General features: G+C 40.5%; 1 protein-coding gene across 1 annotated transcript; it reads right to left on the bottom strand.

Moving 5' to 3' along the window:
* Positions 1–1,895: 1,895 nt before the first annotated feature.
* On the bottom strand, positions 1,896–15,442 carry cbln4 (cerebellin 4 precursor). Its single transcript, XM_066673109.1, has 3 exons — positions 14,310–15,442; positions 4,898–5,014; positions 1,896–3,558 (listed from the first exon to the last, which is right to left on the bottom strand). Exons 1-3 carry the CDS (start codon positions 14,583–14,585, stop codon positions 3,361–3,363), a joined length of 591 nt encoding a protein of 196 aa, XP_066529206.1. The 5' UTR covers positions 14,586–15,442; the 3' UTR covers positions 1,896–3,360.
* Positions 15,443–16,660: the final 1,218 nt, after the last annotated feature.

Here is a 16,660-nt window from a genome sequence, read left to right as displayed (position 1 = left end):
CCATTTTCAATCACATCCTATTTATAACTATTTACGATATATTGTTCATCAATCTGAAGAATGTTTTCATGATTTACAGAACCCTATAAGCATGCAAATACTTTGTTGAGGGTGTGTAGTTCTATACAGTTTTCTAGGAAATGATCAATACCCACTGATATATTTAACTGTATTTCCCTGTGTTTAGTAAAGCAAATGGAACAGACAAATAAACAAACCGTGGACTGTAAACACATTATAAGCAATAGGCATATAAAGGAGCAATCAGTCATTTACCCCAGTGGTCCTTCATGTTCTGAATGCCATTACTCTGACATTATACGCACACTTAGTGGTGATACCCAGTGAGGTACCCTCTCTATGGAGCATAAACCTATTGACTTGTCATCTCATGTCAGTTGCAGTTTATAATAAAAATTTTAAAAGAATATATAATAACTAAGCCCTTCCCAGGATAAACCATGTGTCAGCCATTTTCTCTTCTTAGTAGCACTGCTCACTAAGCAGAGATAAACAGTTTTCCAGCACGAGCAAACATTTTAAAATATAGCCTAATAACTATAAAATACTTCCGCTTACTTTGAATAACAGGCATCCAAACATGTCATTTCAGGCTGAAGAGCTGTTTGCAAAAAAATTTCACACATGGTTGTTTGTTGCAAGATCTCCAACAGTGCTACTTTCTGGTAGTGAAAATGAATTATTACTCCTTTAAAGTACATACTGTTTCCATCCACCACAACTGTTGCCAGAATGGGACTATAATTCACTGTACATGTGAACCACAGCAGAGGCAGTGTAACACTTAATCCTCACTCTAAATACACAGGGCTGTTATAATTATACAAATGCTATGATTAATGTTCATTTATGTAGTATCTAGAGATCAATAAAATATGAAGAAACCCATAAGTTAAACACATCACAGATGTCACAGATTTTGAGAAATTACCAACAGGGTCCATTAAACACAAGGTTTCCAACTGTGCTCCACGAGTCCTGTCTTAGAGGTAGAGCCCCAGTCTACCTGCTAATGTCTCTAACAGTGAAAGAAAGCTAGCAGCATAGCCCAAGTATCATGGTGCCATTTGAAATTCTCTTATGAACTTCTCCAACTCAATTCTCTTATAGGAGTAAAAGCATGGTGTTTCCGTCCCTTGGAATTATAAGGTTCTATCTGAGATGTTGACAAAATTGAGTTATTCACATATTCTTTTTCTGTGACATGTTATTATTCAAACTGATGTTTTGGATTTATTATCAATAAAGTTCTATCTGTATGGTCAAATTTTGACAACAAAGTTGTACATGTGAGGCAATCAACAGTTTGAATGCAAACAAGAGGACTTATCATAGCCCTTATTCAGTTCAGGGGCACAGTGGGTACGAATCCTACCCGGAATCACTGGGCGCAAGGCAGGAACACACCCTGTAGGGGAGCCAGTCCATTGCAGCAAGACACACAGTCACACCTATGGACACTTTTGAGAAGCCAATCCACCTACCAATGTGTGCTCTGGGAGGAAACCAGACCACCTGGAGGAAACGCACAGAGACACAGGGAGATTACACCCCCTCACAGACAGTCACCCAAAGCAGGGCTCGAACCCACAAACCCAGGACCCTGGAGCTTGGTGACAGCAACACTACCTGCAGTGCCACCATGCCGTCCTGCAATACTTATTTTTAAATTTCATAGAAAGCATTTAACTGAGCTTTCAGCCACATGTAGACACGTTTCAACTAAAGGTTCATGTTTTGACATTATTTATTACTAAGCAATTTGTGTTGATGTTTGTACATTGTAGCTTCTTTTCACGTGGTGCCAGGTACAACCTTAAAATCCCACACCACACGTAAGTTCTTAGGATTATTTTAATAATAAAATTAAAGTTTCAAATATGCATTTCACCTCATTATAAACTCATTAACAAATAAGATTTGACAGGATTCTGTTGCTGATTATTTTGGACACATTGAGGGAATCTGTTATTTTCCTGGATGTAAGAAACCTGTTCCACATCGCAGTTTTGTTATTTGAAATGCAAAAAAACTTTGAAGCTCGACATTTCCAAACCACTCTGATCATACCCAGAACCTGATTATTCCAAGGGAATTATTCACCTTCTGGACATAGACCATGACCTTGAGAATATTCAAGCTGATCCTACAAATTTTGCTCCTCATTGTTGGATACAGTGATAGAACAGTATTCATGTCTTATTGAAGTTATGTAATAAAATAATTTTGGGAGTAGGACCACACCTGCACTCTTCTCAGCCTTATATATACCCTGCAAATTCACATCAACTCCGCGTCGGACAAACTTGCTCCCACCTCCACCCTTTTCTCGTATTTACTTATCTAACGGGGGGTCCGGATTCATACGCATTCATAAGCCACCCTGAACTCCTCCCCAAAGACTTTGTGTTCACGTCCCTGTTTCAGCCTATATGGGCGTGGTCTGTACAAGCAATTATCACATCCACCAACATGCCTGTCAGTGCAGGTATGTGTTAAGTGGGAATACAACTGTGTTGCTAAGGTTGCATATGGACCACAGTTTCTGGAGTCATCACTGAGGGCTGTTACTTCTGTGGTTAACCTGGCTGCACAGGTGACTACTGGCTTTTATTCACTGCATTACTGACCGCATATTATCATTCATTACCCCAACACTCCTCTAATACCCAGGTGCTCTTTAACAATGGAAGTCTTACCAGTAGCTCTGTAGAATATCTCCAGGTTGGTAATACATACAGCAGAGTGTGGGCTTAGCTTACATATACATTATTAAGTATTCTATTGCTGTAAGTGTTTTTTGTGTTGCAATATTCATTTAATCTTCATATTTGTCAACAGAAATCCACTGGCTGTGCAAACACTACACAGAGACACTGTGCCCTTATACCACCAGAGAAATACAGTGCTTGGCTGGCTTAACAGACATGTGATGATCAAACATGAACGACACACATTGACCCCACTGATGAAATCAGTCGCAACCTGGCAACTATGAACCACGCATGGTGAGAAAAAATCTCAGAACATCTCACATCTCAGAACTTGAAGTTGCTAATGCTTCTGCTGAATTTGCTAAATATATGAAGGCAACAATGACTTGCAGCAGTCCCCTAGATGTGGTTGTTTTTTGCATCATTTAAAGGGGAATACACACTTTCTGGACATCTAGTTGCCACATTTCTCCAACACGCCCTTTTCCTCCTTTAGGCAACAGTTAATGAGCGTCTGGAAGAACGCCTCCGTGCGGGTACTTCCAGTTAATGCTGACAGATTGGTTACAAAATGACGAAAAGTTGTTGGCCCACGGCCGAGATGGCAGAATCGCTTGCCTCCTCTTTACAGAGGGAAGACGAGGAAGCCGGAGAATGTGGAGTACTGCCACCCTCCCACCAGATTCCCCTTCTCCAGTTTCAAGTAAACCTTGTCTTCCTTGTCCAGGTAGAGGAGAACTCCGTTGGTAGCAGCCTCACGCGTTACATCTTTGTCACCCGCAAAGGCGGAGATGACTGGTTTCCCATTTAGCATCAAGTTCACCTGAAAGACAGTGGAGGGCAAATCCATATGAAGGAGCATGAAGTGAGGGCTGCTGTCAAATAAGTGCAGCTGGACTGTATCAGGCACAAGGGAAACTTAACAATGGCATCTATCACATGGCTTGTCCTACAAGATCTACCCTTGGTGATACAAATGACCTGGTGTCTAAGATTAGTAGGGCAGTTTTCTACTTTTTATGACAGGCTTAAAAAGGGCATGCATGCACAAACTTGAGCTGAACAAATTGGAGAATATGTTGTGAATGTTCTGACTGATCTTTAATCAGTTCTCTTATTTTCATTTTAAACCCCATTCATTTACATACATTAAAAGCAACACTATGTAGTATTTTTACAATTCGAGCTTCAAAATCATTGTCATAATTCTCTGACCTGTAATAAGTGGACCAGAGTCTCTTTCATTGATACTCCAGGCTCAGCACTGCCAAAACTGCACTATGTAAGATTTGGAGGAGGGTAGGTAACCCACCACCACCCCCAAGCCCCCTCTCCACCACGTTATCTTTTTTTGTTGTTGTTGTTTTCAGGAAAGTGTTGAAAAATGGAATTACACTCTGCAACTGGAGGGTGAGCCCAGGTCAAATATGCCCAATCTTAACAAGGCTGTGCCCCAAATGTATACTACACATTAATTCTATGTAGTATATACTACGTACTAGCTTTAAAATGTAAGTTTGTCAGGTTGGTACACAAAATATTTATATATTACACAGTTTCTTACTAACAGGATGTGATGAACTGTTGCTATGACAATGCATGTCATACCAAGCTGCAGCTTTGAAACTCAAAATCAAATCTCCTTCCACACTACATAGTGCACACTGTAGATCATTAAAATAAGATTTTCTGCACTAAAATACTGCACTGTATGTCAGATATTTTGTACTCAATTTAAGCTTTACTTTCCCTTGTCTAACATTTAGTGCACTGTCTGTGTAATAGTATTAGTTTTATAATCTGTAAAATGCATTATGCAGGGAGTTGGGACAGAGCCCACATTTTGCAGATGTGAGAAGCTCAGGTTTCTCATTGGAATAAGGGACAATAGTGTCCATCATTAATGCCATTCGTAAAAATTGACTGGTGCATATGGAATGCAGCTCTAGTGTTCCTTAAGCTTCTGCAAATTCACCACATCCATTTTAGTAAAAGTAGACTGCCAGCTAGAAAAGTGCACATGCACACAACACAATTTCAAAATACAGCTGATCAATATACATTTCTTCAGCCCTAGCACAACACCAATACTGAGTAATTCAAGAAAACATAAATACGTATTTCTCTACATTTCTCCCAAGGGCTTTTTGTTTTGTTCTCACCTGTATGGTCTGGCTCTGGTACACTTTAATCACGTGAAAGTTAAAGCTGTAGATGCCTTTCCGAGGGGACAGAAAAACAGATTCCAATGTGAAATAGTTTCCTATGTTGACGAGGACCTGTGGAGGGAGAAATATTTTAGAAGTATCAAAGCATGAAATTAACTAAGAATTCAGCAAATTATTATGAAGAAATATCTTGGCCACAGTGCGTTTCTCTTTTGTGCTCTGTCCAGATTCCAGCTAAAAGCCTTGAACGTATGAGCATGAGAAGGGAATAGACTTGATTTATACGTGTGCTCATGCATAGCAAAGGATTTCCTTGCCGTCATGCTCCGCTGCAGTCAAAGAATAATCAGGATTTCTTACACTCAATCTGAACGTGTCGTGCTGGTGATGAGCTTGGCCGGGACCAGCCTTGCCATTCGAGACCAATTATTCCCCACAAAGAACCAGAAGAACTAAATTCTACAGTTTATGACACAGAAAATAAACATATGCTTAGCATATTCCTCACACTAATGATCATACCAGTTGCATTATTCATATCACCCAATTTTTATACATTCATTCACTCATTCATTCTCTGCATTCATCTTCATTCTAGTGGGTCTGGAGCCCACCCTGAATCACTGGGTGCAAGGCAGAAACACAACCTGAACAGAACAATTTTGAATAGCCTATAACCTACCAGCATTTGTTTTTGGACTGTGGGGGTAAAGTGGATGACCTGGGGAGAAACGAGCTTACGGAAAACGCACAACACTCATCACGTACAGTGACCTGACGTAGGTTTCGACCCACAACCTCAGGAACCTAGAGCTGTGTGACAACGACACTATCTGCAGTGCCATGCTGCCCTGACTCATTTTTAACTATTTAATATGCTTTTATGCCATAATTAAATTAAATAAAGTTATTCTGCTGCTGCTCTGTGCTGCAAGTATGTGTCACATGTCATAACGAGTGAAAGCAGAATCAGCATAGCGATAAACAGAGTAGTGTCAGCTAGAGCAGCTAGTTGGGTTAGCCTTGGTTTGAATGCCCCTGCAACAGAGAAGAGCTGATAGGTGGCTGGCAAAGAAACTGTAGTTTGAGGTATGGCGGAGACATACACACAAACACAAACTGCCCCATGACAGGATACTGAGGACACATGCTTTACACTGCCCCAGTACACCAAACATAAGCTGGCTGAAAGAAACCCACCAGTGGTGGACAGCAGAAAATTGGCATGCCACTTCTAGAGGCTAGGATACAGTAGGGCACTGGTGGTATGGTCGGAAACAATTTTTTCAGTAATTTTAATGTCTATGTGCATGAGTTTTATTACTGCGGAGACATTACAACCAGATGCACTAAAGGCAGTTTTGAATCAAGCTTTGTGATATAACCATGACATTAAAGATCAATTTATGCTTCTGCGTCAAACCTATACCATAAACTACATGTTGGACCCATAGCCTGCCGCACACCTCCATGGAAATGTAACATTGATGAGACCACAGTGACTGTGATTGATTGAATTTGAACCGAGAAAGTCTAGAAACATTTAATTCTTCACACTACACTGCAGACTAGGGTTGGGTGGTATTACAGAAAAATCGTATACCACTGTATTTTAAAATGAAGTTGGTATTTATCACAACGCTCATTTGCTTGCTACCTTTGCTCGCTAACCTGCTAACTAGCTCGCTAACTAAGGGCACAGAGTATACACAATTTAACCAGTTTGGTGCACTAATTTCAGGCACAAATCCGAATCTCAAAATTAGAAACCAAATACCCAATACCGAATATCCAACGAACAAATATCTATATACCCAAATACTTGGGGCCAGCTCTATTGTTCAGAAAACCAGCGCTGTAAAATTAAGGCTGCACTGTGGCTCTCATTATGGCTACTAAGGGAACAGAGTGTACACAAACAAGCCAGAGCTTCATGGAGCTGTCTAATTAGAGGTGTAAAGCTGACAAAATTAACTGTAGCTTTGCCAGCAAAGTAGGTTGCTGTAGGGTGTTAGTCTGTTTTAGGCTTCCTTCAAGACTTTTATTTTGACAAGTCTGAATACATGTGGAGTGGACGGACAAAATTATAAATTCCTACCCAAATAACGAATAATCGGGGCCAGCCCTAGTGGTGTGTTAAAATTGATGTTCTGATATGCTCACACAACCCTACAGTGCACCCCCCCCCCCCCACCTTCGATGGTAATATCGTAAACCATGTAAATATTTGGTGATTCTGCCCCTATCTATATTCACAATACAAGCCTCATCACTGAATTTCGGGGGTCAAAAATACAAAAACAAAGCAATCATTCATTAATTGTAATCGTGATAAAATGTACAATTAATCGTTGTATTGATTTGTGCTCATATCGCCCAGCTCTAGTATGACAGTATGAAAAAATTTGGATACTGCCCATCCCTACTGCAGAAACCTGCAAATTCTTGGCGAGAAACAAACACAAATGTGGAACAAAGAAAAATACAGACATCTCTAGGACAAAAAAATAAAAAATAAATACTCTCTATGAGGAGCATGAACACATGGGGAAAAGGTGTCTGTGTTGTATTTGTTTCTTTGTAGGCACCACATGTAAACTACGATCTGTTCCAATTAGTGCATGTTGTAGCAGTACTATACCTCTTTATTTGCATCACATAATGTAGAGGAAGATATTTGTTATTCAGCCTACTGTTTTGGCTGTGTAATTTCAGAAAGACGCAGGCACGAATGCACGATTATACACTTGTGTAGGCTCTGCGATGAGTCAACACAAAAGCATAAATTGGCCTCTGAACTAGGTTCTATGGTAGACGTTGACATCAAATAAGTAAAATTAGGTCTGCCCATTAAAATCCAACATGAACAAAAACATTGCAGAAAAAATCAAAGATACAGATTATGAATAAAAACTGATTTAAAGTCACTATTTATTCTAATGTGAAGGTATCAATAAGGAATTTATCTCCACTGTGGTTTACACTGTTTATTGGAAGATTTGTGTGGCCAAGTACTGATGTTGGATGATGGTTCTAGATCTCAAACACCACTCCAATGGTGCATCACTCTACTGCCCTACACTTTGGTGTTAAGGGTCTTTATACCACTCTAGGCCACACCTACCATAAGACATGATGACCTCATTCTACGCGTTTAGCAGTAGGAGTTGTTTAACTTAGTAGAAAGCGTTCATTTGAGTGCAGGCAAACTTTTGGGCAGACTAAATAGTCTGAGGGATGGCCTGATTAAAGCTAATATTGCTAATATTCAGTGCTGGATGGAGCACTGCATGTATTGGATTGTTTTCCTTCCTACTGAAGCTTCTTGTGGTCTTGGAACATGGTTGAGTGAGATGAGGAGATATTTTGATTGCTCTGTCTCTGTTGTCTCTCATGCCCTTTGGGATTTTTGTTCCCTCTCTATATTGCGCCACTTTTAGATTGCAAAACCCCTCAAACTCTCTTAGAAAAACTCTTTATATACTGAGGAGTGGTGTTCTGAGGACTTTGGCTTTATTACTATTTTCTATTGCCTGGTTTCACACATAGCTTGCTTGAAAAGTCTACACCAGAGTTTGGGTTTTTATACTGCAGTATGGTTTTCAAAGACTGAAGACCACATGAAAGACTGAAGTTTTACATGAAGGTATGGGAGGGCAATATGGCAACAATATAATATCATATATTTAGTCAAAAAATTCTAACATAACATCACAATAACAATAAAATATTGTCACATTACACACCTTTATAGACATTTGTTGATGGGTCAGAAATTATATACGTTAGTGCAAAAAAAAAAAGACCTTAACTAACACTGGCCTATCATTATATACATGTTGTCAAAAATAAATCTAAATTCTAAGTGCCTATATGCATCACACTTAAAGCAATAAAAATATCCCTTCCTCAATCTTTGCTTCTGTTTAATTTATCATACTCTCAGCTTGAATTTAACAAATCATGCTGCTAATGCATGGCCACAAATTCTTATGTTGTTGCTCTGCTGGTATTAGCAGCCGGTCATGCACAAGTATGGCAAGAGCTTCTGTTGAGAGTCATATGCTAAAACAGATTGTGAGAACTGTGAAACAGAGCTAAGGAGCTGATAGAAAGAGAGAAAACTATGTTTGAACACTGAATTTAAAAAAATGCATTCCCAACAGCAGTGACCTGACCTAGAGCTCCCCTGGAACACCCCAACCCCAAAAACTAAAGTGCTGAACATATAGTGGATTCAGATTATCAGCAAACAACTAAATTCAACCAAAAATATAAACAGTATACAACAAAAACAATGTATAAAATGAATTTAGAGCATGCATATAAACAGTAAATTTAAGAAAATTAAACAATACCCTTAAAGCTTCCAAATAAATAACTAAACAAATAGAAACTAGAAGCAGAAGTTTGTCTGCTTGGTTAGTGCTCATTGGCTGTTGAGCACCCTCGTTGCATTTTAATCTTTCCTCTAAATCAGTGGTTCCTAAAATGGGGGCCAAATGAGCTACGCATGTTTGAGCACTGCTATCAAAATATGGACAACTTTGTGAGAACTAAATCTGCATGAGTTTTCTGGAGACACAACTTCCAACGGGAAAAAATATGATGAGGCATATCTCAAAGCAAGTTCATACCAGTCACTGAAGAGATGTGGGGATTAAATGTGTCATTTTTGCAGCAAATGTGCAGGTTTTAGGCTTTTCCTCTCAGGAATCTGTTTTATAATTTTTATTTTTTTTTTGCAGGTAAGCAGTTAGGAGCTATTATGCACAATCATTTTATTTTTGTTTCTATAATTAGTTGCAGTTTTGTATAAATACATTTATTTTTGCCTAATATAATGTGACTGTGAGGAGTGTGAGGAGTTTGGTGTGTTCTCCCTGTGTCCGCGTGGGTTTCCTCCAGGTGCTCCGGTTTCCTCCCATGGTCCAAAAACACACGCTGGTAGGTGGATTGGTGACTCAAAAAAGTGTCTGTAGGTGTGAGTGTGTGAGTGAATGTGTCGACCACTGAAAGTCTGGCGCCCCCTCCAGAGTGTGATCCCACCTTGCTCCCAGTGATTCCGGGTAGGCTCCTGACCCACCGCAACCCTGAACTGGATAAGCGGTTACAGCCAATGAATGAATGGAGCTTGGAAGTTAAATATGTGTACATGTGTCAATATGGGAAGCTGCCAAAATATTCTCAACTACAAGGGGGGGGGGTATTGTGATTATTATCACAATATGGATGTTTTGTATCATTTTAACAATTAAATTATTATTTTCCCAAACTAAAGAAACTGCTTTTGATTGGTCCACAGCCAACAAGAGAGATGTGCTCTAACTCTCAGTCTACTGTATTAAATTTAGAAATTAACCAAATGCATTTATTAGATTCTTCAGATTAAAGGTACACTGAAAATACAAATACCTCCCCATGTCCAATGTCAGGCTTGAGCTAGAGGGGTATAAAGACTCCTGAAACAAAGCTGTGGAACTTTGGGTATATGTTTTCCTGCATGATGGAGCTCCATCCAAGGATACCGTTTGTCTTTTTAACAATAACTTTCAATAGCCCTGAGGGTAATACAATAAGACTCTATTTCAGTTAAAAACGATTTCCTATTCCATGCAATGGTCTCAGACATCCTATACAAATATTATCAACAGCAGATTTTGTACACCATGCATGTTTTAGCTTATCGGCTGCACTGACAAGGGAAAATGGTCAAAATCTGATATTCTGGCAATTAATTTCTGCAAAATGCTATTGAACTAATGAAAATAAAATTAGTTTATAATGATGGTATGTGCTATATGTATTTAACACTGTATTTACAACTGTCATTTCACATATGTGCTGATATAGCTCAAGATCAAATTAACATCCCATCAAAAAGACAACCCTACAGATTCCCAGGTTTGAGCCCAAGCTTGACCCAAAACGCAGACCAGCTCTTTCCTCTCGTGGCCATCCTGGGACTCAGATAAGACGCGCTTGCCTGCCACTGACATATCTAGGAGCTCCAGATACCTTACAACTGGACTCACAATAGTTCTCTCCAAGCCTGGCCAGCATGGTCCAGCAAGTGTTGGAGAAGATTAAGCAGCATCTGCACCAGAGCTAGTCCCATTGGGAGGCTAGCTGGCATTAACAGAAATTTCAAACAATACATAGCAGGCCGGCATCTCTTGCTCTGCCGCCAGAGAGTTACATAAAGGCCTCGAGAGGCCTCAATTCCGCAGGATGGACAGAGGGCAAGAGCATGCCGGCTTCATGGCCAGTTCTTTGGCCGGTAATGTGTGCGTTGAGGTCTGCAGAAACTGGGGGCTGAAAGCAGCTGGTCAAGCTACCTTCTTTAAGCTTTTTTCCCGGCCTGCTCCTACAGCCAAAGTAATGAGTAGGGAATAATAGGTCCTCAAGGGCAGCCTATACAGAGCACATCTCAGCAGAAAAGAAGCCGAGTTTTAGCTTGTGTCATGCATCAAAATGTACAGCTATTAGCACTGCCTTAGCAGAAGAAGAGAGTCAGAGAGGGATATAAGGGAAAAAGAGTTTTCTTGGGTGTGGTATAAAACACTGCACTGTTAACAGTTAATTTATGCTACAGTCCATTTACTCAATTGCACCATTAAGTATGAATAACTATCAGACCTTGAGTAAACAACTGTTTACTGAGTATTTTATTCGGTGTCCTCATGGAAGGATCATTTTAACCATGCATCTGATATAGATAGCTCTAATATAAAAAATTACTGATGCACCACAGCAACTCAACATTGTCCTCAAAGTCACTGCAGTGCCTGAGGTAGCTCAGATTGTATGCTTCAGAGTTCTTAAATAATTGTGCCTTGTGTTCAATCAACTAAGGTAATTGTCACAGGTGTACAGCTTGCGGTGTACATAATGCAAGGTACATATAACCTTTATTTATCCAAAAAGAATCTACAGTGTTATATGCATGAAGTAGATACACAAATCAGTCTTAATATTACCTAACTGTCCATTCTTGCAACTCCATTTACAATAGTGGAGCTCTGTGTAATTCTTCATTACAGACTGCCATCTGTGCATTTACACATTTATATACCTCCTTTTCAACTAGTTCTTCAATGCTTGGTACCCACATGGGACCACCACAGGGTAGCTGGTGAATCATTCTCAGCAATGCCATGAAACTGATGTGGTGGTAGTGTGTTGCACAGTTGGATCAGACACAGCAGTACTGCATCCAGTTTCCACTGATGAAAGACTAGAGGATGACCAAAACAAATTGTGCAGCAAAAGATGAGTCTCTGACTTTATATCTAGAATGCAGGGTGGACAGTGAGTGGACACAGTGTTTAAAATCTCCAGCAGCCCTGCTGTGTCTGAGCCACTCGTACCATTGCAACACACACTAACACACCACCACCATGTCAGTGTCACTGCAGTGCAGAGAATGATCCACCACCCATATCATACCTGCTCTGTGGTGGCATTGAAGAACAGGGTGAAAGAACAATATGCAGAGCAACTGGCAGACTCCATTCTGCAATTATAGAACTACAAAGTGCTCCTGTAAAGTCAACAGAGCTGAGGAAATAGTCAGTGAAGATAGAAATGGGGGGGGGGTAATAATGTTATGGCTGATTGGCGTATGTTATGGAGAATACAATAGTGTAAATTAACAGAAATTATTTACAGAAATGACAAGACTGACAGGTGTGCAAGAGTATAACTGGATATCCAAAAAGTATCTGTAAATGTAGTCAGTGCTACATGGCACAGTCAGTTCAAATGTCAAGCTTGAACTCAAACATTCACATAGAATGTGCCCCCGGCTACTGGCGTACATGATAGATCTGAATGACTAGTGAATGACAGAAGCAAGTAGGTGGGAGAAGGCAATGCAACATATACGGTTACGTTAACTAGGAACGACAGCATGACAGGAGCAAGATAGCTGCAGAAGACAGTGCAAACATAAAATGCAAGCAACCAGTGCAAGATTAAGGGTAATGAGTGGTTAGGATTCAAACTGACAAGAAGTACAGAAAATGATATACCAGATATTAGAGCACAAAACTCAACTAGATGGTAGCGCACAATTCTGAATGTATGTGGCACAAATGACCACAGAAGACCTTCTAAAGGTTGAATTAACACCTGCTCTGTTTAATTCATATCTGCCACATTGGTCACTTAGGTCAATGCTAAACATCGTGTGAGTTAATGCATCAATGCAGTATTTGGACATCACCTGTGGTATTACAGGAGCTATTTGTTTGTTGTTTGTTTTTTCAAATTCTGTTCAGTTTTAACTTGCACCGTCAGTTCAAGAGTGCACATTATTATTGTTTTCAAATTACTAATTATTATTATAATTAATTTGTGACTTACACAGTAATCAATCTATTTACAAGACTATATCACGCCAAGCCTTTCAAACTGCCTTCCCAAGGAAAAAAACAAAAACAAAACTATAACATGTTCCCTGATAGCAAGGAGACGGCAGACCACGGTTGGTCCACTGAGGGCAAAGTTGGAGGTTGGTGTTTTGCACTGCATTTTCTGGGCGGACCACCGATGATTAAACAGAATTTTAGACAAAATTCCACATTTTCACACTTTTCCATTCACAGTCAAATTTACTAGTTTTTCATTTATTACGTTCTTTTGTTCTTCTTTATAAATTAGATTTGTAAATCATTTTAATCCTGCACAGTGTCAACATTTTCAGCATAATCTTTTTTATATCAGGCTTATACTCATGTTTAAGCCTCTCATAGTTGTTGGTAATATTTGTATTTGTTTTTCCAGAATAAAAGTCTGTATGATTTTAAAATCTGTTTGAGGAGATTAAATTAGAGTGAGATCCTGTACAGGACAGTGATCTGAGGGGTCCAGCAGTGGTCTACAGTCAGTGGTGTATCAACCTTTTATGCCAGTGGCCCGATATACGCTCCCTGTCTGGGTATGACAGTCGATCTGAACGGAAACACAAACATTTACTTTATGCACTAATCACTCTAATAAATGTTAAGCTTTTGTGAACTGTTTTTTTTTCACAGCATCAATAGTTAGTGGAGAATTCGGTGGGTTGAAAATGAGCAATAGAACAATGTTTTCTTGATTTAACTTAGACACGAAGCTGAAGCACATTCCTTAAACGAGTTACACCGGTTTAGTGCGTATTAATGAGTTTTACGGTTGTTTTTTTTCCGAGATAACATTCCTGTCAGGTATTTTACTAACGGTTATTTTTCCTCTCAAGAGAAAAGCCGTTGAACTTGTAGCTTGAGCGCTCTATTAACTCTGCATTTTTTAAACACGCACCTACCCTGCGCGCCATGTATCTAGATAACGAGTGTAGTGATATAGCTACAACTCGCCTCAAAACCATTTCTTTCTGGTAGAAAAGCTGGTTCTGGGCTCTTACTTGGTCGAAGTAAATGATTCTGGTCTTGTTGCTCATCTCTGACGGCTCGTGGTTGTTGCTCCTAACGGCCGAGAAGGCGACTTTGGAGTTGGCGGCTCGGACGGAAATGCCGAGCGGCGAAGAGGAGCCCCTGCGCTCGGTGGCTGGGTTGGAGTCGCACACCACCAGGCACTTGCCCTCCAGCACGATGGGCTCAGTGTCGTTCTGCGCCGCTGCGAGCACCACGACGCTCAGGAGCAGAGCCAAGCAGTCGCGGGTCACCCTTCTCCCCGTCATTATTTACAGATCTGCCTCCTCCTCCAGCTTGTGGTTAGTAGCGAGAAAACTTCCAGTCTTGACAGGCGCGGACTGCTCCTTCGTCTCCCCTCCTTTACGCGCTATTTCTCGGCGTTTTCCGACGAAACATCCGCGCGGACCTCCTCTACGGTTCACAAACTAAAGTGGCGTACCGAGGTTTGGTTTGTGGTCATGTTTTGTCGCTTTTCTTGGTCAGGTTTCTCTCCGGGTGCCTCGCTAACGAGTTGTGTAGCCTCTCCAACTCCAGTGGAAGAGCGGGAGTAAAGCTGCTAGGGGAGTCCACTCTCACTCCCCTCATTCACTTCTCTCCTCTCCTCTCTTCTCCGCTCTTCAAGTGAGGTGCACTTAACCGCCAACGAACAAATTTACCACCTCCTAATCAAATTCATTTACACCACCAGAAAAAAGAGAGAGAACCCGTGGCTTTAGTCTCGTCAGCAGACCCCACTTTTCCCCTTCACTCAGCTACAGCTAACGTGCCAAGTTTAAAAAACAACAATAACACGACGAAATACGAAGTGAAGCACACGAAGAGGAGAGAATCTTCCAACAGCCGCCATGATATTTACCACATGAAATATGACCGCAGACTGAGGCAGTAGCGCAGAGCACTGCCTAAAGAAGTAGCCAAAATAATTAAAGAAATAAATGTGCACACGTTCACAGCGAGGATCAATCTGTCATAAAATGGAGCTCAAGGATTTAGGGTCCTTCAGCTTCTCCGTGCAGCGCTTATATTGCCAAGAAATGTACTAGGCAAGAGTTCAGGATTTCAAGTTATTTGCTGTATTCAAAGCAAAACAAATACTTATACCACACAATAAAATGTGTTTATGTCATTCGTGCTTGCAAATATTAAAATATCTCTTTGTCAGCACACTCTATTTACTCAGTGAGTTCAACTTTTCTGTCACCAGTTGTTGACACAGGTGTCCAATTGCACATTCACTCATTAATTCATTCATTTTCTGTAACTGCCAGAGTAACTGGGTCCAGAGCCTAACTGAATCACTGGCAGCAAAGCAGGAACACACCCTGGACAGGGTACCAGTGTATCACATACTCACCCATTCACTGGACAATTTCACACAGCCAGCACACCTACAGACACATTTTTTGGACTGTGGAAGGAAACCAGAGCAAGCAGAGGAAACCCACACAGACACAGAGAGAACACATCACACTCCTCATGGCTCCTGATCAAACCCACAGCTCAGTTGCACATTTGCAGCATATACAAATCTACAGTATATTCTGGAGTTTTGGCAAAATACAAAGTGTTATTTAGTAGGTTATAACCCTTAGCACTGGGCTGCAGAGCAGTGGAACTCTCTTCTCTGGAGCGTTGCAGCACCATCCAATTCCTTTGGAATGGTTCTGAGAGGTGTGATCCAGTACTAATAATCCAACATCAGTACCAAATCTCATACATGTTCCCCAGGCTGCCACCATTTCTCAAAGCAGTGTTCCAACTTCTAGTGTCAGTACCTCCAGAAGACTGTTATTGCAGCAAATGTTTGGCCTGTTCAGTAATAGTGCTTTATTTACAGCTGTTAATAGACTGGACTAAATCAATTTAATCTAGTCTACAGTGCAGGTGTTTGAAAATGGATGTGAGATATTTCACCTTTGTGCCACTGCTTTACATCAGAACAATCACAGCAGGAAAACAAAGTTTAATTTAGGAGTCAAAAAGATATTTCATGTTGAGCGCACCTTAGATTGCTCTAGCCTGGTATTGGGACTGTTCACAAACTCCTTTCATGAGAGTGGAGTCTTCCATTTTGTTCCGTTTCATGGGGCAATTTTAAAGTGGACATATTGTGGTTGAATCACTCGTTCAGTGCACGTGCACTTTAATTTGGGGATATGGAGTCTACCAACGCACTATGAAACAAGACCAGTCAGTTAGACATTTATCTCAGAAAACACGAGATAAAACAAGTCATTATGATTTTGTGCTGCTCTTTACATAAAGTGCCTTTTGAACCGTCCCACCTCCCTGGACCTGTGTTTATGTGAAACCTCAAAGACATGATTATATATGGCAAAAC

The sequence above is a fragment of the Hoplias malabaricus genome, chromosome 5 (genome assembly GCF_029633855.1).
Source record: "Hoplias malabaricus isolate fHopMal1 chromosome 5, fHopMal1.hap1, whole genome shotgun sequence".
NCBI classification, from domain to species: Eukaryota; Metazoa; Chordata; class Actinopteri; order Characiformes; family Erythrinidae; genus Hoplias; species Hoplias malabaricus.
This window is presented reverse-complemented; position numbering and strand designations above follow the sequence as displayed.

Coding starts and splice junctions, on each gene's coding strand:
- cbln4 (XM_066673109.1), bottom strand. CDS start 14,585: ATGACGGGGAGAAGGGTGACCCGCGACTGCTTGGCTCTGCTCCTGAGC. Junction 5,015..14,309: donor GAATCATTTACTTCGACCAA/GTAAGAGCCCAG, acceptor CTCCCTCCACAG/GTCCTCGTCAACATAGGAAA. Junction 3,559..4,897: donor ACCAGAGCCAGACCATACAG/GTGAGAACAAAA, acceptor ACTGTCTTTCAG/GTGAACTTGATGCTAAATGG.